This window comes from Macrobrachium rosenbergii, chromosome 23, assembly GCF_040412425.1.
Source record: "Macrobrachium rosenbergii isolate ZJJX-2024 chromosome 23, ASM4041242v1, whole genome shotgun sequence".
NCBI classification, from domain to species: domain Eukaryota; kingdom Metazoa; phylum Arthropoda; class Malacostraca; order Decapoda; family Palaemonidae; genus Macrobrachium; species Macrobrachium rosenbergii.
Window position 1 is genome coordinate 28484510 of NC_089763.1, and position 22500 is coordinate 28507009.

Below are 22500 nucleotides of genomic sequence, written 5' to 3' on the forward strand. Positions count from 1 at the left end.
CCCATGAAACTCTTCTTCGGCATGCCTCGAGTTTTCGGCGCAATCCTGGGTGATGGCCTCAGCCACGGCCCATGAAACTCTTAGCCACGGTCACTCGGAATGCCTCGCAAAGGGAATTGAAGATTTTATAAAACAAGTAAAAATTGCGCCGAAGAAACTTCGGCGCAATCGAGTTTTCTGTCCGGTGGTGGCCTCAGCCACGGCCCATGAAACTCTTACCCGCGGCCCACGAAACTCAGCCACGGTCCGGTGGTGGCATGTGTTGTTGGTACCTATAGCACTGCCAGAAGTGAGATCATGGGTAACTATAACCTTAAATAAAATAAAAACTGCTGGGCTAGAGGGCTGCAATTTGGTATGTTTGATGACTGGAGGGTGGATGATTAACACACCAATTTGCAGCCCGATAGCCTTGGTAGTTTTTGAGATCTGAGGGCGGACGGACAGACAAAGCCGGCAAAATAGTTTTCTTTTACAGAAAACTAAAAAGGTTTTTTGGTAATAGATGTCACTCAAGTACTGCTGCACGTAGATGATATATGTTTGTCGACAGCATTTTTGCTGCACGTAGATGATATTAAATATTCATCGACAGCATTTTTGCTGCACGTAGATGATATTAAATATTCATCGACAGCATTTTTGCTGCACTTAGATGATATATATTCGTCGACAGCATTTTTGCTGCACGTAGATGTCATTAAATACCTGCAGAGAGAATTTTCGAAACTGTTACTGTCTTTAGTTAACCAGAACAGAATAAAACAGAATATAGAATTTAGGCAAAAGGACAACCGCTGGGACCTATGAGGTCATTCAGTGCCGAAACGCAAATTGACAGTACAAAGGTTTGACAGGTGTAACGGGAGGAAAACCTCAAAGCAGTTGCACTTTCCAAACAGTCGTCAGGAGAAAGTGAAGAAGTGAGATGGAAGAAAGAGAATACGAGCAGAGGTACAGTAAAAGGAATGAAAGGGGTTGCAGCTAGGGGCCGGAAGGACGCTGCAAAGATCCTCAAGTAATGCGTACAGTGCACCGCATAAGACCACGATGTGTAACCCCCAAATTAGTCACTATTGGCAAATTATCCTGATTAGTGTCAATATCGCCTCTAAGAACTGAATTAAGATTGATTCACATAAGCACCGTCACGTCGCGTCAAAATATTCCTTCCAAGAAAACGCGTCGTGATGTGACGGTGGATGCCGGGTGCTTGATGGTGACGTGACGTGATGATGTGAACAAGTCCATTTGATGACATGTGGGAAATTCTCACGTACTTTGACGTGACGTGATGTTATATAATGTGAATCTGGCTTTACGTTGTCTAGTTCGCTGGGAGTGTTTAGATGCAGTGGTGAACGAAAAAATTCCAAAATGGCCCCAAAAACTTTTCAGTTTATTACTCCAGTAGAATACAAATGAAAACATGTAGATTCTTCATGTCTGACGAGGTGTAAAAGTCACCAAATATATATACGGGTTTTTTCAGCATAAGAAAATCATTGGCACGTGAAAAGCTTTAGGCAAAATCTGTGACATGATTGAGAAAGTATATTGAAGAGACAAAGATTTTTTTTACTTAAAATACTTGAAAGTGAGTCCAAAATACAACTATTATTATTATTATTATTATTATTATTATTATTATTATTATTATTATTATTATTATTATTATTATTATTATTGCTAAGAGATTCACAATTTCGTGAAAAAAAAATCTGTGTAATAAAAATCCACAATTATATAGTGAGCATATTACTATGTAATATATTTACTATGTAATAGTAATATATTTACTATATAATTGTGGATTTTTATTACACATTATTATTATTATTATTACTGTTCAGAAGATGAACCCTACTCATACGCAACAAACCCACCTAAGGGGCCACTGACTTGAAATTAAACTGATAAATTAAAAAATAAATAAATAAATACATAAAAATGGGAGTATATCACGACATTCTCAGTAGTTCGACAGCAAGGCACATTTATTGCTTATTGGTGATGCTGTTCAACGGATCAGTAGCACAATATCTCTCTCTCTCTCTCTCTCTCTCTCTCTCTCTCTCTCTCTCTCTCTCTCTCTCTCTCTCTCTCTCTCTCTCTCTCTCTCTCTGTGAGAGCTGCCGCCTTCAATGGGGAAAAATGAGCAAATATTTCCTCCAACTGTAGTCTGTAAATAGCTTGATGGTGGGGTGTCTATTCCTGTAGTAAATCATAAGGGTATTCTGGTGGGTTTTTTTTTTTCTCTGCGTGTCATCTTTCTTTCAATCGAATACTGACATAAATCATGTTTCGATAGGTTTATAGATTACACACACACATACTGTGTGTGTATATATATAGATATATATATATATATATATATATATATATATATATATATATATATATATATATGTGTGTGTGTGTGTGTGTGTGTGTGTATATGTATATGTATATATATATATATACATTATATACATATATATACATACATAATATATATATATATATATATATATATATATATATATATATATATATATATCTATACATATATATACACACACACTTTCAGAGAGAGAGAGAGAGAGAGAGAGAGAGAGAGAGAGAGAGAGAGAGAGAGAGAGAGAGACAAAATCAGTGAAGCCATCAACAGGACGCTTAAACAAACCTCAGCCGAAACTCGATCAATCTCAACACTTCCCATCACAGAACGAGAGAAGAAAAGAGAAGAAAAAAAAGACGAATCAAAATCTGGGGTTTTTTCGAACGCGTCGGAAAATACCCAGCGCCAGATTCCGAACTGCCAATGTTTATCGGTAACCCAGACCTACAAGACTCGATTATGAGAGGAAATCCTTTGGCAACTTGCCTTTAAAACATCTGCTCAGGGCAGCAGAGCTGCAGAACAGCACAGCAGCAGCAGCAGCGCACTGCCACAGCTGCTGCGCCGGTGCAGAGTATAGCCTTGCAACAGAACGCTCCACAAACACACGAGGGGAAATCTGTCGCTCTCTCTCTCTCTCTCTTTCTCTTATTCCTCCTTTCTCTCTCTCTCTTTCTCTCTCTCATTCCGCCTTTCTCTCTCTCTTTCTCTTTCTCATTCCTCCTTTCTCTCTCTCTCTTTCTCTCTCTCCTCTCTCTCTTTCTCTCATTCCTCTCTCTCTTTCCTCCTTTCTCTCTCTCTCTCTCTCTCTCTCTCTCTCTCTCTCTCTCTCTCTCTCTCTCCTCGATTTCCTGTCATCCATTCACTGACAGGTCCGAATGCAACAATGTACTTTTGCTTAAAGAGAAAAATGTCTGTTCATTCAGCCTGGCATAATAATCACATTTAGAATAACACTGAGCTTAAAGGAAAACTACCAGTTCGTTCAGGCTTGCGTCACAATTACATTCAGAATAAGTGTGCCCTGAAAACTCAAGAATAATTAATGTAATACCGTATTTTTCAGAATGCCTTTCAGAATGCATCGACACTTACCGCAATTCAAGTGCTATTTACAGTCGGTTTCCTACTGATCCGTTGTGACGCCAGTTTTAGCAGCCACAATCAGTCAATCAATCAATCAGTCTGTAGCTTATATTCAGTAATTCTCAATAATTACAATTATTACTTAACAAAACTCTGGCAGGTTTACAGAGCACATAGCCATAACCTATTCACATCGACACCCATTCTGACAGAAATGGCCCCTGCGGGAAACAGCTAAGTAATTACGAGTCCTTTCTTGATCTAACTACTGTAGTTTAGAGCATTAGAATATAGAATTTAGGCCAAAGGCCAAGCACTGGGACTTACGAGGTCATTCGGCACTGAAACGGAAATTGACAGTAAAGGGTTTGGAAGGTGTGACACGAGGAAAACCTCATAGTTGCGTTATGAATCAATTGTTAATATTCGAACATTCTTTTCTGGGGGTTTTATTTGTACCGTTTCCTTTTTAGCATTGTACCGTTTCCTTAATGTCTGCCACTGGGCTTTTTAGCATTGTACTGTACCTTTTCCTGAACGTCTGCCACTGTGCTTTTTATCCTGGTACCGTTTCCTTAATGTCTGCCACTGGAATTTTTAGCATTGCACTGTTTTCTTAACGTCTGCCACTGGACTGTTTAGCATTGTACCGTTTCCTTAATGTCTGCCACTGGACTTTTTAGCACTGTACCGTTTCCCTAATCTCTGCTACTGGACTTTTTAGCATTGTACCGTTTCCTTAATACCTACCCTGGACTTTTTAGCACTGCACCGTTTCCTTAACGTCTGCCACTGGACTTTTTAGCATTGTACCGTTTCCTTAATGTCTGCCACTGGACTTTTTAGCATTGTACCGTTTCCTTAATGTCTGCCACTGGACTTTTTAGCATTGTACCGTTTCCTTAATGTCTGCCACTGGACTTTTTAGCCGTTTCCCTAATACTGCCCACTGGACTTTTTAGCATTAACACCGTTTCATAACGTCTGCCACTGGACTTTTTAGCATTGTACCGTTTCCTTAATGTCTGCCACTGGACTTTTTAGCATTGTACCGTTTCCCTAATCTGGCCCCTGGACTTTTTAGCATTGTACCGTTTCCTAATCTCTGCTACTGGACTTTTTAGCATTGTACCATTTCCCCTTAATGTCTGCCACTGGACTTTTTAGCACTGTACAATAACCTGCCCTGGACTTTTTAAATTACCGTTCAATGTCTGCCACTGTTTTAGCATTGTAATTTTCCTCTGCCACTGGACTTTTTAGCATTGTACCGTTTCCTTAACGTCTGCCACTGGACTTTTAGCACTGTACCGTTTCAAACGTCTGCCACTGGACTTTTACCGTTTTCCTTAATGTCTGCCACTGGACATTTTAGCATTGTACCGTTTCAATTAATACCTGTTTCACTTCCTTAATGTCTGCCACTGGACTGTTTAGCATTGTACCGTTTCCTTAATGTCTGCCACTGGACTTTTTAGCAACTGTCAAGATGAAACAAGAAAACCATAATATTCATTCGTCCTACTACTGGACTGTTTCAAGTGATTCCCTTAATGTCCTGCCTGGACTTTTTGCACCCGTTTCCTTAACAATGCTTTTAATTGTAGACATGTACCGTTTCCTAATTCTGCTACTGGACTTTTTAGCATTTCGGTTTCTTAATGTCTGCCTGCTCTTTATCAATTATACCGTTTTCCTAATCTGCCACTGGACCAGCTGGTTGACATGATGCAACTGAAACTTAACGAAAACAATCCTTTCTTTATCATTTGTTGCAACAATGCAATTAAAGCGGAATTCCTTAATTTCGGTAGTCAAGTAAGTTGAAGAATACGAAAGTTTTTTTTTTTCAACAGAAGCTAAAGAATACCATTTGTTTCCTATTCGTCGTAGCAGTTTGCAGCATTTCGTCATTATTTTTTCGCACCATTCCATCATAACACTGTTTGGAAAAGGGTCGATTCCGGATAAAAAAAAAAAAAAAGGTAAGCAATTATGTAGGCAATAAAGAAATACTGAAATCGGAGTTAAAAGCGTCGATCACTTCTGTAATGAAAGGACTAAACAAGTAAATAATGCGCCGAGGTGTCTTCGGCGCAATCGAGTTTTCTGTACAGCGTATAATGCTGTGTGAAACTCTCAGCCACGGTCCATGAAACTTTCAGTCACGGCCCAGTGGTGGCCTGTGTTGCTGGCACCTAAAGAGGTGCCAGACGCACGATCATGGCTAACTTTAACCTTGAATAAAATGAAAACTACTGAGGCTAGAGGGCTGCAATTTGGTATGTTTGATGACTGGAGGGTGGATGATCAATATACCAATTTGCAGCCCTCTAGCCTCAGTAGTTTTTAAGATCTGAGGGCGGACAGAAAAAGTGCGGACGGACAGACAAATAGCCATCTCAATAGTTCTTTTTTACAGAAAACTAAAACTGTAGAACAAATATATTCAGAAGTATTTACGGTTTCGGAAACATCAAAACACAACTCCAGCTCAACTTGTATTTTAATATTTTACTCACATTTTTTATTTGTTCATTAATTCGTTAATTTATCTGTTTTGTTTTCTAATATCTGATCTCCTCTTGCTGTGTCGTTCATTACCTTCTCTTTAGACTTCTTTCGTCAGTGGCCACCGTGAAGCACAATAATAATAATAATAATAATAATAATAATAATAATAATAATAATAATAATAATAATAATAATAAATTGATAAGTACCAAGACCTGAAAGTCGAAATAAGAAGGATATGGGATATGCCAGTGGAAATTGTACCCATAATCATAGGAACACTAGGCACGATCCCAAGATCCTGAAGGATTCTGGAAAAACTAGATGCCGAAGTAGCTCCAGGACTCATGCAGAAGAGTGTGCTACTGAGAATGGCGCACATAGTGAAAAAAGTGATGGACTCTAAGGAGGCAGGAAGCTTAACCGGAACTCCACGCTATAAAACCACCCAGTCAGATAGGATGACTGAGATAATAATAATAATAATAATAATAATAATAATAATAATAATAATAATAATAATAATAATAATAATAATATCTCCATACTGAAGAAGGACCAAGAATGACGCTCCGAAATTGTACGCGCTGCTGAAAATATTAGTTTCCCAATTTTTGGTTTTCACTCAGGTTTCAAAGGTCGATATTGATCAGTTACCAACATCCGTATTGGCTACGTTTTCCCGACTGTGCATGAAATGTGACCTCCACAGATGTTCTAGGATGTTTTTGTTTTGGTCCCTTTTTTTGCGCCTACGACGTAAACACCATCGACAAAGTTGCTGACTGATCCTGTTGTTGACAAAAGTGCTCGTATGTGACATTATATATATATATATATATATATATATATATATATATATATATATATATATATATATATATATATATATATATATATATATATATATATGCATATATTGAACCCTTCTCCGCTTTCAAACTCCTCTCTCTCTCTCTCTCTCTCTCTCTCTCTCTCTCTCTCTCTCTCCACTCTCTCTGAACCCTTCCACTCAAACCTCCCTCTCTCTCTCTCTCTCTCTCTGTATTCTGAACCCTTCTCCACTTTCAAACCTCCCCCCCTTTCTCTCTCTCTCTCTCTCTCTCTCTCTCTCTCTCTCTCTCTCTCGCTCTCTCTCTCTCTCTCTCTCTCTCTCGCTCTCTCTCTCTCTCTCTCTCTCTCTCTCTCTCTCTGAGGGCCCTCCTCGTCCATTTTTAGTCATTCTTACTTCTTTCCTTCCTATCAACCCCAATATTTCAACTCCCGTCATTCTCAATCTCCAGGCTCTCACCCTCTCCCAAACACCCCTCCCCACTCCAAGGCCCCCCCCCAAACTCCCCACCCCCTAAAACGCCTACGTTACGCCAGTCTCATTCATGGAAGAAGACTTGCAGCGTTGCCACGTCTCGGCCCCCAAGCCAGTGGTGCCACATCCATAGCAACTGGGTCCCACAGTCAGGAGAGAAGGATTGGGGATGAAGGAAAAGAGAGACAGACTCTCTCTCTCTCTCTCTCTCTCTCTCTCTCTCTCTCTCTCTCTCTCTCTCTCTCTCTCTCTCTCTCTCTCTCCTTTTCAGTATTATGGAAAGGACTTACCCAGCTTACCTGAAATACAAGGCGGTCGATAAGCAAACGGATTGAAGACAATGTCACTGAAATGGCTGCCTTATGAATGAGCTTATGTTCCTTAATTAAGCTGGATTTTATACAAGAGAAATGAGTAACTTCAGTCTGGAATTCGGATGAGTGGATAATTAGCTATAGGTCATCATATGATCGTATAGACAATTAGCTACAGGTCATCATATGATCGTATAGACAATTAGCTATAGGTCATCATATGATCGTATAGACAATTAGCTATAGGTCATCATATGATTGTATAGGCAATTAGCTATAGGTCATCATATGATCGTATAGACAATTAGCTATAGGTCATCATATGATCGTATAGACAATTAGCTATAGGTCATCATGTGATCATATAGACAATTAGCTACAGGTCATCATATGATCGTATAGACAATTAGCTATAGGTCATCATATGATCGTATAAGTAGATAATTAGCTGTTGGTCATCATGTGATCGTCTAAGTAGATAATTAACTATAGTTCATCGTATAAGATCGTTTAAAGAGATAATTAGCTACAGGTCATCGTATGATCGTATAAGTAGATAGTTAGCTACAGGTCATCGTATGATCGTATAATCAGATAATTAGCTATGGGTCACAATATGATCGTTTAAGTAGATAATTAGCTATAGGTCATCATATGATCGTATGAGTAGATAATTAGCTAAAGGTCATCGTATGATCGTTTAAATAGATAATTAGCTATAGGTCATCATGTGATCGTTTAAGTAGATAATTAGCTACAGGACATCATATGATCGTATAGATAATTAGCTATAGGTCATCATATGATCGTATACGTAGACAATTAGCTATAGGTCATCATATGATCGTTCAAGTAGATGATTAGCTATAGGTCATTGTATGACCGTATAAGTAAGTAATCAGCTATAGGTCATCATATGATCGTATCAGTAGATAATTAGCTATAGGTAATCTAATGATCAGAGATCAGACCTTCTGACCTCAAGATCCCTTAGGTAAAGTTCCATGAAAATTTCAAATTCCAGCTTTTTACGAAATTCGCAGAAACATGCAAAGGTCAATTTCCCAATATAGTTCTTTTTACCACGTCAGGAAGATGCTCGGGAAAACGTCGGGTTTTTAGCTTTCTTAAAAACTACTGAGGCTAGAGGGTTGCGAATTAGTATGTTGATCGTCCACCCTCCAATCATCAAACATATCAAATTGCAGCCCTCTAGCCTCAGTAGTTTTGATTTAATTTAAGGTTAAATTTAGCCATAATCGTGCATCTGGCAACGATGTAGGACAAGCCACCACCGGGCCATGGTTAAAGTTTCACGGGCGGCGGCTCATATAGCATTATACCGAGACCAACGAAAGATAGATCCGTTTTCGGTGGCCTTGATTATACGCTGTACAGAAAATTCGATTGCGCCGAAGAAACTTCGGCGATTTTTTTTTTTTTTTTTTTTTTTTTTTTTTGTTTCCCTCAGGTACAGCCGCCCGTTAATGCAACCTCCGAAGGAAATCCGAGAATAGCTCTTCGCTTCCGTATACAAGTCAGCTACTGATACCTGTTGACTCTGGAATAGCCTTCCCTCTCTAAATAACGTTAAAATATTTGTTTAAAAAAAAGGGTAAAAATTCCCTACTTCTTTTCAATATACAGAATTTGATTCCTCAGTTCTTATAGAATGGAATGGAATATAGATTTTAGGCCAAAGGCCAATCACTGGGACCTACGAGGTCATTCAGCGCAGGAAAGGAAATTGACAGTAAAAAGGATTGAAAGGTGTAACAGGAGGAAAATCTCAAAGCAGTTGCACTATAAAATAATTGTTAGGAGAAGGTGGACAGCAAAATGGAAAAAGATAATATGAATGAAGCTACAGTAAAAGGAATGCAAGGGGTTGCAGCTAGGGTCCGAAGGGACGCTGCAAAGAACCTTTAGTAATGCCTACAGTGCACCCCGCGAGGTTGCACTGACGGCACTACCCACCTACGGGGATCAGTTCATATAGAATTTGCTCCATTCAGTGGATATTTATACAAATGTGTGTATTAAATAAATGTTGTGTGCATGATATTTTTGTCAAGATTTTTTTTATATATTACTATTTCTTACAGTACGATTTAAGTAAATACTGGCATTATTTTGTGTTGTTTACCTTAACATTCAACCAGTCTACCTGACTGTGGCATGGTTTTACTCTGAAGGGTTAAAGAAATATCTAAAAACGATTAAATATTCCACTACCACGAGCGAGAGTATAATCCTCACTCTAAAGTGTGGAAAGTGGTAGACAAAACTGATAGGAGGACATACTTTGCAGAGAGAGAGAGAGAGAGAGAGAGAGAGTACAACACCAGTTACAACAGAACAATGAATGTCTAGATCCTGAGACTGATTCTGTAGAAGATATGTTGGACAAAATATGTGAGAGAGAGAGAGAGAGAGAGAGAGAGAGAGAGAGAGAGAGAGAGAGAGAGAGAGAGAGAGAACAACACCATTTACAACAGAACAATGAATCTCAAGCTCCTCAGAATGATTCTATAGAAGAAATGTGAGATAAAATATGTGTGAGAGAGAGAGAGAGAGAGAGAGAGAGAACAACACCATTTACAACAGAACAATGAATCTCAAGCTCCTCAGAATGATTCTATAAAAGAAATGTGAGATAAAATATGTGAGAGAGAGAGAGAGAGAGAGAGAGAGAGAGAGAGAGAGAGAGAGAGAGAGAGAGAGAGAGAGGCATATCAGAACTGAACAGGAAAACCTACCCAGGAAACCACGCTAATTAGCGACCGAAATTTTCCTTGAACGAAAATTGAATCAAATTCCTCGCAGTGAAAATATCTGATTTGGAAAAAAAAAAATTCCCTGGAATTTTCCCTGAAACTAAGTGAGGATTTTTCCTCTAGGGATGTAAATTCTGGGAAATAAATTCTTCTTCTGGCGCGAGACGGAATTAGGTATCGAAATTTATCGACCGTCCCTAAATTTCCGAGAACTCTACGTGAGGAGGAGGCGAGAAAAAAGAAAACCATTACAAAATGCGCCGATGTTTCTTCGGCGCAATTGAGTTTTCGGTACGGCGTATCATGCTGTATATGAAACTCTCAGCCACGGCCCGGTGGTGGCCTGTGGTGTTGGCACCTAAAGTAGTGCCAGACGCACTATTATGGCTAAATTTAACCTTAAATAAAATGAAAACTACTAAGGCTAGAGGACTGCAATTTGGTATACTTGATGATTAGAGGGTGGATGATCAACATACCAATTTGCAGCCCTCTAGCCTCAGTAGTTTTCAAGATCTGAGGGCGGACAGAAAAAGTGCGGACGGACAGACAAATAGCCATCTCAGGATTACAACGAATGACGAGATATCAGCTGATGAAATAACGTGGAGGATGGTTACAAGAGCTTCAGACTGGGAACATTGAGTGGGAATGGGACTGGAATCAAGGAAAGATCTGAAAAATAAAATGGTGGAGTTTCAGGAGAGAGAGAGAGAGAGAGAGAGAGAGAGAGAGAGAGAGAGAGAGAGAGAGAGAGAGAGAGAGAGAGAGAGGGCACTGATAACACTGGAAAGGTCTGAAGATAAATGGTGAATTTTCAGGGGAGAGAGAGAGAGAGAGAGAGAGAGAGAGAGAGAGAGAGAGAGAGAGAGAGAGAGAGAGAGAGAGAGAGAAGGCGGGTGGCCACTGATAATCCAGGAAAGGTCTGAAAGATAAAATAGTGGAGTTTCACGATGGAGAGAGAGAGAGAGAGAGAGAGAGAGAGAGAGAGAGAGAGAGAGAGAGAGAGAGAGAGAGAGAGAGAGATAAAAGTAACAGGTCTTCATAACAAACTGTAAAATATACACACTGAACAGACTACAATGAAAGCAGGGCAATTAAGACTTTGGGCATTTGAAAAAATAGGCACATAATACACGAATACAGTATCATAAATAAGCGAGGAGTGGGAGCAACACTGAAGAGAGAGAGAGAGAGAGAGAGAGAGAGAGAGAGAGAGAGAGAGAGAGAGAGAGAGAGAGAGAGAGAGAGAGAGAGAGAAACCGACTGTATTGATCGTTTACCGGGCTCGGATTGTGAGGAAAGAATTTCCACTGAGTCACGCATTTACTACTTAAATCTGAAATGCTTCGTGTCTCGGTCCTAATAGATGGCTACCCCTCGCGGATTCCCCCAGTCTCGCATTTGCACATTCGTCGAATGTATGCGCCCAGATCCATTCGTGAGACGTTAAGTGATGGTCTGCCTTCCTGGGCCTCATCCATTCCCGTATAAACAGGCCATCACCAGGGGCAGTTTCCCACCTCGCCCCCAGGGGCAAAAATGGAAATTAGCCATCCCCCGATCCCAAGGGGAAAACATACCGGGAGAAACTTTGTTACCTAATGCGAGGATTATTAGTACAGGATACGCTTCGGGTGGTTGGTTGACAGTGTCATTGGGTCCATACCAAGTGTCCTATATCGTTGAACACCATACCACTGTTACGATTCGCCTTTGGGGGGGGGAGGGCAGAGGTGGGGGGAGGGGGTTCCTTCCTGGCAAAAACCAGCTTAATATGAAATAAACAAGCAGTGGCAAAATGCAAACTGACGCTTAATTTGGTGAAAGATATACATCTGGACCAACCACCTCTCTCTCTCTCTCTCTCTTTCTCTCTCTCCTCTCATCTCTCTTCTCTCTCTTGCCCCCCTAATTCCCCCATCGTTTTCGTTCCCTTCCGGAAGGTTTCCCAACGTTCAAGGAAGACCCAGAAGATGGCGAATTGCAAAGCTGACTCCTATTTTTGCAGTGACTCATATTTTGAATCCTGATTTACTTAGTCTTCTGCTCCTCCCGCCTTCATTAATCGTTTCTGATTCCTACATTTCGTGATCCTTCTACTTCTCTCTCTCTCTCTCTCTCTCTGAATAGCTTATCTCTTCAATAATAATAATAATAATAATAATAATAATAATAATAATAATAATAATAATTCTGTTATATAATAATAATAATAATAATAATAATAATAATAATAATAATAATTCTGTGGTTGAAAGTCAATGGCCCAGTGGGCTTGTTCCATAATAATAATTCACCTCTGTATAATAATAATAATAATAATAATAATAATAATAATAATAATAATAATAATAATAATAATAATAATAACCTCCTAATAATAATATAATAATAATAATAATAATAATAATAATAATAATAATAATAATAATAATAATAATAATAATAATAAATTCCGTAGTTGGGATATTCATCTGTTTTTCATATGTTCCTGCACTGGTATCAAACGTAGTTAGATATGTTTGATTTTCTTCGTATCGGAATTATAGTCCGTTTTTTCTTCAGTTTTTTTTACGCTGTCTTCATACATCATCAGCCGATATATCTGAGGCTAATTTGTTTGTTTTCCTTTCGAATGGACACCAAAAGTCTTTGGAAGCTTGAGTTTCAAGTCAATAATAATAATAATAATATATTTTTTTTTTAAGCTGGCGCCAAATGTCATCAGCCGATATACTTGAAGCTAGTTCTCGATTGGCGGCAATTCAAGCTTGACTCCACCAGAAAACGCCCCCCACCCCCAAAAAAAAATACATCAGCCAATGAGAAGCAAGAAAAAACACCTCATTGAAATCTGCTGGGGATATTCTGTCAGCCCCTCCCATCAACCCCTTTCCAAGAAAAAAACATCGCTTAATATTGCTAAAGCATAATTAAGTAACATACACACCAGAAATGTTTAAAATAGATCACATTCTGTGTCATCAAAGCCTTGAATTACATGACGATTGTAATAAAAATTTGAAATTTAAATTTAAAATTTAAAATCGCTTACTATTACTAAGCATAATTAAGCAGCCCACATGATAAACACTTTAAATTAAGTCACTTACTGCGTCATCACAGCCTTGAAACAGATGAGAATTAATATAAAAATTTGGAATTAAATTTAAAATTTAAAATCCAGTTAAGTACAAGTTTAAACAAAAAAGCAACGCACAACATAAAAATTTTAAATCAGACCACTTGCCGTGTACACAAAGCCTTGAAACATATGCGGATTAAAATAAAAATTTGAAGTTTAAATTTAAAATTTATAAAATCCAGTCTGAAACTGATTGTTAATAACCCAATCACCTCCTGCCAACAGCCGCGTTTGCTCCTCGCCGTCACTTGAACCGGGGGAATATTGACTGTCAATTACAGAGTGCGTATTAGTGGCTATAATTCGAACCTCAGTCTTACCCGCTTCATTAGGATATATAAACCAACGACGTTTATAAACATATTCTCTCTCTCTCTCTCTCTCTCTCTCTCTCTCTCTCTCTCTCTCTCTCTCTCTCTCTCTCTCTCTCTCTAAGAAATTTGTTTAGTGATATATTTTATTGGTGTTAGGAATGAACATATCTATTGTGTGAATCTCTCTCTCTCTCTCTCTCTCTCTCTCTCTCTCTCTCTCTCTCTCTCTCTCTCTCTCTCTCTCTCTCTCTAATGAAATCATTTAGTTATATATTTTACTGGTGTAAGGAATAAACGTGCCTATTAAGCGTGTTAATGGGTCTCTCTCTCTCTCTCTCTCTCTCTCTCTCTCTCTCTCTCTCTCTCTCTCTCTCTCTCTCTCTCTCTCTCTCTCTCCAACAGTTTTTTGTAGTTTTTATACATTGTACTGGTGTTAGGAATAAATGTATTCATTAATTCTCTCTCTCTCTCTAATAAAATCATTTAGTTATTATCTATTTTACCGGTGTAAGGAATAAAACGTATCTGTTGTGTTAATGGATCTCTCTCTCTCTCTCTCTCTCTCTCTCTCTCTCTCTCTCTCTCTCTCTCTCTCTCTCTCTCTTTATATATATATATATATCTGCGAATTATCATCATCGTCACAATTTAAATTTTGACATTCCTTTCTTTATCACTTCATCAGCGCTCACAATCACATCCATTTCTTTTTCCCTCTCTCTTTTCCCGCATTCTAATTTACCCTTCCCATCACCGTATCTTCTCCTTCCCTTATTCCTTCATTCCCGGTCTCTCCTTATTTCCCCCACTCACACTCACCCATCCCATTTCCCCCCCGCTTCTGCGGTCGCAAATCAAAGCGCAGGCACAAAAGCATGGGATCGAGTCGAGGTGAAGTTTCAAGCACGGAGCTTTGATGGAGGGGGGGGGGAAGTTTCCCAGGACTAGAACTTTCTTCCTTGGTGAATCTGGTTGCCGATTTTCTTCTTTCGGTAGCGCTCGCGTGACTTTCTTCAAAATGTTTCTGTGAATTATTAGGACAGGAAGGAAGACAAGGTTTAGAGCGCTGAAAGGGAAATTGAGAGTAAAGGAGGCCTGACAGGTGTAACGGGAGGAAAACCTCGCAGTTGCACTGCGAAATAACTGTTAGGAGACATAGGAAAGTCAAGTGGAAGAAAGAGAATATCAACGGAGGTACAGTAAAAGGGATGAAAGGGGTTGCAGCTACGGGCCGAAGGGACGCTGCAAAGAACCTTAAGCAATGCCTACAGTGCACCTCCTAACTAACCCCCTCCGGGGCTAAGAATTAGTACAAAACGACTCTAATATAATTCAACCTGTATTTTAATATATTACTTGAAAATTGATTTATTTAATCTGTTAATTTATCTCATTTTCTAATAACTTTCTATATTTCCCATTACCTCTTTTTACCTCTTTCGAGTGGACACCATAATATTCTTTGGAAGCTTGAATTTCAGGTCAATGGCCCTCTGATGGTGGTCTTGTTCCATATGAATAGTGATCATCTTCGGAATAATAATAATAATAATAATAATAATAATAATAATAATAATAATAATAATAATAATAATAATTCTGTGGTTAAAAGTCAATAGCCCCACTGGCCTTGTTCCACAAGAATAGTGTTCGTCTTCGAAATAATAATAATAATAATAATAATAATAATAATAATAATAATAATAATAATAATAATAATAATAATAATAATAACATTAAATGCACGCAAGTTGGCACAGAGATAGATAGAAATATAGATAGATAATATTATTTTAGTATGCAGTATACATGACCGTCTTATTTATTTATATAATTTCTATCTATCTATCTATATATCTATCTATACTTTGGCTTTTTGGCACTTCAACGTATTTACTACTATTTGTCAATCTACATAATTCATTGCCTATGTTTCAACTCTAAAGCAGTCGCTTTTTTAATCACATTTAGCAATGACTATCTCACTATTTAACTCATTTTTAGGTTGCTTTGAAATTACACATAAATTCAAAGCTAACTAAAGGTTTGTGAAATGCATAGATTATATATATATATATATATATATATATATATATATATATATATATATATATATATATATATATATATATATATATATATATACAAAAAGTAAATCTTTATAAAGTTAACAAAAAGTTAGTTTTAATAGACACTTGAATGAAATCAATCTATAAATATAACATATATAAGTGCGTAAAACTGGATTTTAATAGAGACTCTAATGAAATCAATATCAAAACACTTGAATGAAATCAAACTACAAATATACCATATAGATAAATACCTAAAACGAAAGATGGAGGATCATGGGTAAAGCTACTTTCTATATTCGTAAATGTTTTCAAAAACACATAGAGAATTGGGGATTTTAACAAACACTCGAATGAAATCTAATATTAAAACACTTGAATGAAATCAAACTATAAATATAACATCGGTTAAGACCATTTCTATATTGATAAATGATTTCAAAAACAAATTGAGAATTTGGGATTTAGCCTCCAATGCTTTTCAGAAAGGAAGAGATTAAACCTTAGTAAAAAAAAAAAACAAATTACTGAAGCAATTTCATGAAAAAAAAATGAATTCTATGTCAGAAAGAAATCTAGGCTTAGTCTATTACGCAAACAATTGACACTCGCCACTTTTGTGAAGTAATTACGCGAAAAAATGGTTAGCTTTCAATTGCCTGATATGATCAAGCAATGATTTTAATTTCATTTGCACCCCGTAGGGGGGTATGCAATCAGTGCGCCTACTGCGGCGCACTGTAGGCATTACTTAAGGTTCTTTGCAGCGTCCCTTCGGCCCCTAACTGCAACCCCTTTCATTCCCTTGACTGTACCTCCGTTCATATTCTCTTTCTTCCATCTGACTTTCCACCCTCTCTAACAGTTGTTTCTTAGTGCAACTGCTTCGAGGTTTTCCTCCTGTTACGCCTTTCAAACCTTCTCACTGCCAGTTTCCTCTTCAGCGCTGAATGACCTCGTAAGTCCCAGCAGCAATTCCCTATGAGACACAAAGATATCCTCTATAAATCCCTTACGATTACGTGGTTTGTTTTCTGAAAAACGTAATAGAATAGAATACAGAATTTAGGCCAAAGGCCCAGCGCTGGGACTTATGAGGTCACTCAGCGCTGAAAGCGAATCTGACAGGAAGAAGGTCTGAAAGGTGTAACAGGAGGAAAACCTCGCGGCTGCACCAAGAAAGATCTGTTCGAGAGGTTGGAAAGTCAGATGGAAGAAAGAGAATGTGAACGGAGGTATAGTCAAAGGAATGAAAGAGGTTGCGGCTAGGGGCCGAAGGGACGCTGCAAAGACCCTTGATTAATGCATACAGTGCACCACGTGAGGTGCACTGACGGCACTACCCGCTTACGGGATAAAAAAAAAAACTAACAACATACTGCGCCATATTTCATAAGCATGGGCAGGTTTTTCATGGGCGTCGCATTACGCAAAATGTGTGATTAAATTTCAAACGGATGCCATTGCCAAATATTATAATTCATTTTCCAAAGCTTATCGTCGAAAATATTAAAACGCCTTTTCACAGAATAGCACTCTCGATAATTATTGCCATGGATAAACTGAATTACAATGCAATGGATACTATTTCCAAACCATATTTTTTTCTTTATTGCGTATTTCCAAGGTAGGTATTATATTCAATGCTCAATGGTACCTTTACCCAGCGGTAAGCTAGAAAAACATCGTTATGGGAATACTCCAGTATAATACTTAAAATGTTTTGCAGTATTTCAATGCACAAAAGAAGAGAATATCAACTAAAAAAAGCACAGTTTCAATGAATGCATCAATGGCCATAAGTAGGAAAACAAAATATTTATTCGTGAATATTTTGTTTTCCTAAACGTAAAAGGGAATAAGAGAAATGTTTTCCCTTCCCTTGCCTGATTTACCAGAATATTCCTCGCTATTCATTTGTCTGCCTTGAAAAGGAATAGATTGAAAGGGCTTATCTCTCAATTAAGTGATAAACGATAATGAATAACCTCTCTCCAAACTTTAAAAATGACCGTTTTATTATTTGGAAGAATCATATACACAAAAATACCTTATGCCCATAAATTATTCAAGACATCTTATCTCAGCGGATATTAAAGATATTGCGGAAGTCGTTCAAACCAATAATTATTCGAGTAAACTTCCGGAGAAAGATAAATTCCCTTATATACAAAAGCGGACGATTTGGGCATCACCCATGAATGGTGGAGAAACCCCTTCCTTTGAGTAGAGAGATTATTACTTAAGACTTTGAACATTACCATCTGAAGCTTTTGCTAATATTATGACTCATTCCTTCTCTACTGTTCCTGTGCCTATGATCAGTACAAATCACCTTACAATTTCAAGAAAACGTTCAATATCTTCTGATTTCAGTAAGCGTTTAATATTTTCCAGATATATTTGATCATATGAATAATTAAGTTCTTTAATTTTGCTAATTAGTGACTTGATTACTAAGACCACACTAATCATATTACATAAGTTGGCTGATCACCGTCATTATTCGTGTGTAAAAATATTTACGGTGGTATATTAATGTTTCTTGAAATCATATGTTCAATTCCTGTCAGAGAATTAAAAGAGGAGATTGACGTCTGATCTTAATCTTCACACGACACCAAATCTCATTAATTATTATTTTAAATGTGATGACGTCTTGTTAATTAACTCATACATTTCCTACTCAGTAAACTCACATAAAATATTAAAGCTTCAGTAATATCTCCTGAACTTTAAACTAACGATAATGTCAATGAACTCATTCAACCTTTCCCAAGTTACTGAATCTCTTTCTCTCTCTCTCTCTCTCTCTCTCTCTCTCTCTCTCTCTCTCTCTCTCTCTCTCTCTCTCTCTCTCTCTGTAAGTATATGTATAGGTACGTTTTAAAGATAACCAGTATTAAGCTTGCTTAATACCTCAGAATACCAAAATTAAAATACAAAAGATTACGATCATTTAGAAAAACGGAAAATCCCACAGCCATTTTCTAAACGCAGGACGTAAAGCGTATTTTCAGAAATATACACACACACATTACAATATACAATATATATATATATATATATATATATATATATATATATATATATATATATATATATATATATATATATATATATATATATATATATGTATATATATATATATAATTTATAATTATATAATTATATATGTGTATATGTATTAATATATATATATATAATATGTATATATATATATATATATATATATATATATATATATATATATATATATATATATATATGTATTTTAAACATAAACCTAAATTACAATGTTATGATACAATTCCCATATTATTTTACATCCGTTGTGCAAGAAATTTCAATATACTTTTCATTCAGGGACATTCGTAAGCGACAGGAAGTTAAACCTGGATAGACAATAACGTAGAGTTTCTCAAAAGTCATGACGTTTCCCGAAGCACTAAAAGAATGTGCCAACGTTTAACGAGTCATTTGTTCATAAACACCTAAACATTAACGTTATAGTCTAATATATATATATATATATATATATATATATATATATATATATATATATGTATTCGTAATTTCGTAGCATTTTCTTATATTAAATGTGTCCTACAAACTTGTTATATACTAAAAATAAAAATAAAAATTTCTTGCTATCATTTTCATATGAGTTATATTTATTGACTACATCAATTTTTTTTTTATTTATTTTTTTTTTTTTTGCAGTTCTCGCCCCTCGTTGAAGTTGCTTTCTGACATCAGATAAACAAAGGAATATCAATTTTTAAACACAGGCTTATACCCATTTTCAGAAGTTATTTTTGTTCATTTTTGAGATGCCCATAACATAGAATCCTCAAGCTTTAAGAGGAGAACAAAAATAGACAGCTCTATTTATCTCGTGAAGACATTAAGGACATTAATGTCCAAATAACATTCCAGATCGACTCACGACATCGATCAAGATGCCACAATCAAGTCAAAGTCACTCCCCAACGTGCAGCGATGAATTCGGGGAAGAGGCTCGACTTGAAAGAAATTTTTATATATTGTTCGCCTTACCTTTCTGATCTGCCGACATCTGAACGCGTCTAGAACGACGACCCTCACGGTGATAATATTGTCCCTTCTCTCGTATTTTCGGTCGTTCAGCTGCGTTCCTTCTGGGCCGATGTTGACCTCGATCCGGTTGTTACCTGTCGGGGCAGAGACGACAATTAAAGAGGGGAAATATGCGAGCGATTGTTGCCAGTCTTCGACGGCGTGACAGGAGTGAAAAGGTGGATCGACGGCACAACAGGAGTGAAAAGGTGGGAATGAAAAGGTGGATCGATGGCATAACAGGAGTGAAGAGGTGGATCGACAGCATAACATGAGGGAAAAGGTGGATTGACGCCATAACAGGAGAGAAAAGGTGGAGTGAGAAGGTGGATCGACGGCATAACAGGAGTGAAAATGTGGAGCGAAAAGGTGGATCGACGGCATAACAGGAGTGAAAAGGTGGAGTGAAAAGGTGGAGCGAAAGGTGGATCGATGGCATAACAGGAGTGAAAAGGTAGATCGACAACATAACAGGATTGAAAACGTGGAGTGAAAAGGTGGATCGACGGCTTAACAGGAGTGAAAAAGTGGAACGAAAAGGTAGATGAACGGCATAACAGGAGTGAAAACGTGGACTGAAAAGGTGTATCGACGGCATAACAGGAGTGAAAAGGTGGATCGACGGCATAACAGGAATGAAAAGGTGGAGTGAAAAGGTGGATCGACGGCATAACAGAAGTGGAAAGGTGAAAAAGACAAATACCCAACTGTTGCCAGACGTTGACAATGAAACCATTCAGGCAGAAATAACATACGTACCCTAGAATTATACACTTTCAAAGGAAAACCAATTGCAAAATGTGAAATGAATATTCCACAAATAAAATATTTTTACCCATGAAAGCTATTACAAGTAAAGTAGTTTGAATCTTGCCATTTGTGGCAAAACTCTTAAAGCTAAAGTGATAGATTACCAGGTGTTGCTTGTTAAGTTATGCACTCATTCTTGTCAAAATAATTAAAACAAGCCACATACACACATACGCGTGCGAACACATACACCACTCATCTATACAAATACACAAACACATATATATATATATATATATATATATATATATATATATATATATATATATATATATATATATATATATATATATATAATCAACGTATTGGTTTACCGCAGAGTATAATCTATTTTCATATTTCCTTCCTTTTTTTATAGTCTTCCAAGTGACAATTACTAAATTAGTCTCGATTCTTTTTCATGATTTGCAAAGTTGTTGACGTTATATGAACCACTGGATAGAATTGGAGATTTCTGGATAGGAGATGTCATTTTAAGTCGAGCAGAAGAGATGAGGTCCACACATTCACCAAATATCAAGTGGGATGTGAGTGAAATATCACTAAACTCAAAGCCACATAAAATTCCCAAACTCGTGAACGTGTATTTCAAGCCAGTTACAGGAGGCAAGGCAATCACGTTCACTAGGTAGAGAGAGAGAGAGAGAGAGAGAGAGAGAGAGAGAGAGAGAGAGCCTGGCGTATACTCTGTGGTCACCATGGCTACGGGATCCGTCCTGGATGTCTGCCTCAGCCTACGCATCGTCCGCTGAAGCCAAATTTGACGAACTTCTTTCCAACAGCCATTCACATCTCTTGGTTGCCGTGCTGGATTTACACTCTCTCTCTCTCTCTCTCTCTCTCTCTCTCTCTCTCTCTCTCTCTCTCTCTCTCTCTCTCTCTGTGTAAGTGATTTCGTTCTGTCTAGACTTGATTATCCTTAAGCTTTAATTCACTCCATGTGAATTTCTACCTGGATAACTCACGTTTATATTGCGTATTTACCAGTTACGTATCAATATGATTTCATTCGGTCTTGATGTGTTTGTCTTTCAGTATTAATAATTCACTCCAGCTGAATTCTGTACCCGGGTAACTAACGTTTATATTTCGTATTTACCAGTTAATTATCATAAACTGGACTGTAAAACTGAAGGAGCAAACATTATAAGAACGATTTTGTTCCCCTGCTTCGTATTATCGCATCATTTCCCCCCCGATATTATTTTCAGTGTTCTGTCAATCACTCACATGTGCTTCTTTGGGTTAGGAATCGTGCTTCTTCTTCTTCTTCTTTTTGTTTTTGGACAACAAAGACATCTTGCGCCGAGGTAAAAGGAAGCGGAAGACTGACGCCATGTCAGTACAGGTGGATGTTGCTCAGTATTTTGGAAGGTTGTCGAGTGCCCATTTTGGTGAGAACATTTGCTGCATAACTCAATTCATATAAATGCAAAGGCTGTCGAGAACATTTGCTGCCTCAATTTTAAATGCAAGTCTGCACATGAGAACATTTGCTGCATAACTCAATTCATATAAATGCGAAGTCTGCACATGAGAACATTTGCTGCATAACTCAATTCATATAAATGCGAAGTCTGCACATGAGAACATTTGCTGCATAACTCAATTCATATAAATGCGAAGTCTGCACACTATTTTGTTAAAATATCGAATTCCAAGTTTTGATGTGAACATCTGC

At 37.5% G+C, this 22500-nt stretch overlaps 1 protein-coding gene across 4 annotated transcripts in view; it reads right to left on the reverse strand.

Moving 5' to 3' along the window:
* The window catches only part of LOC136851406 (proto-oncogene tyrosine-protein kinase receptor Ret-like), a 301062-nt gene that overhangs the window by 63278 nt on the left and 215284 nt on the right, over positions 1–22500 (reverse strand). For all 4 annotated transcript variants that reach the window (XM_067125487.1, XM_067125486.1, XM_067125485.1 and 1 more), the window contains exon 4: positions 19971–20104. In XM_067125487.1, the coding sequence (XP_066981588.1) occupies positions 19971–20104 (134 nt within the window). The remainder of the gene's footprint in view (positions 1–19970; positions 20105–22500) is intronic.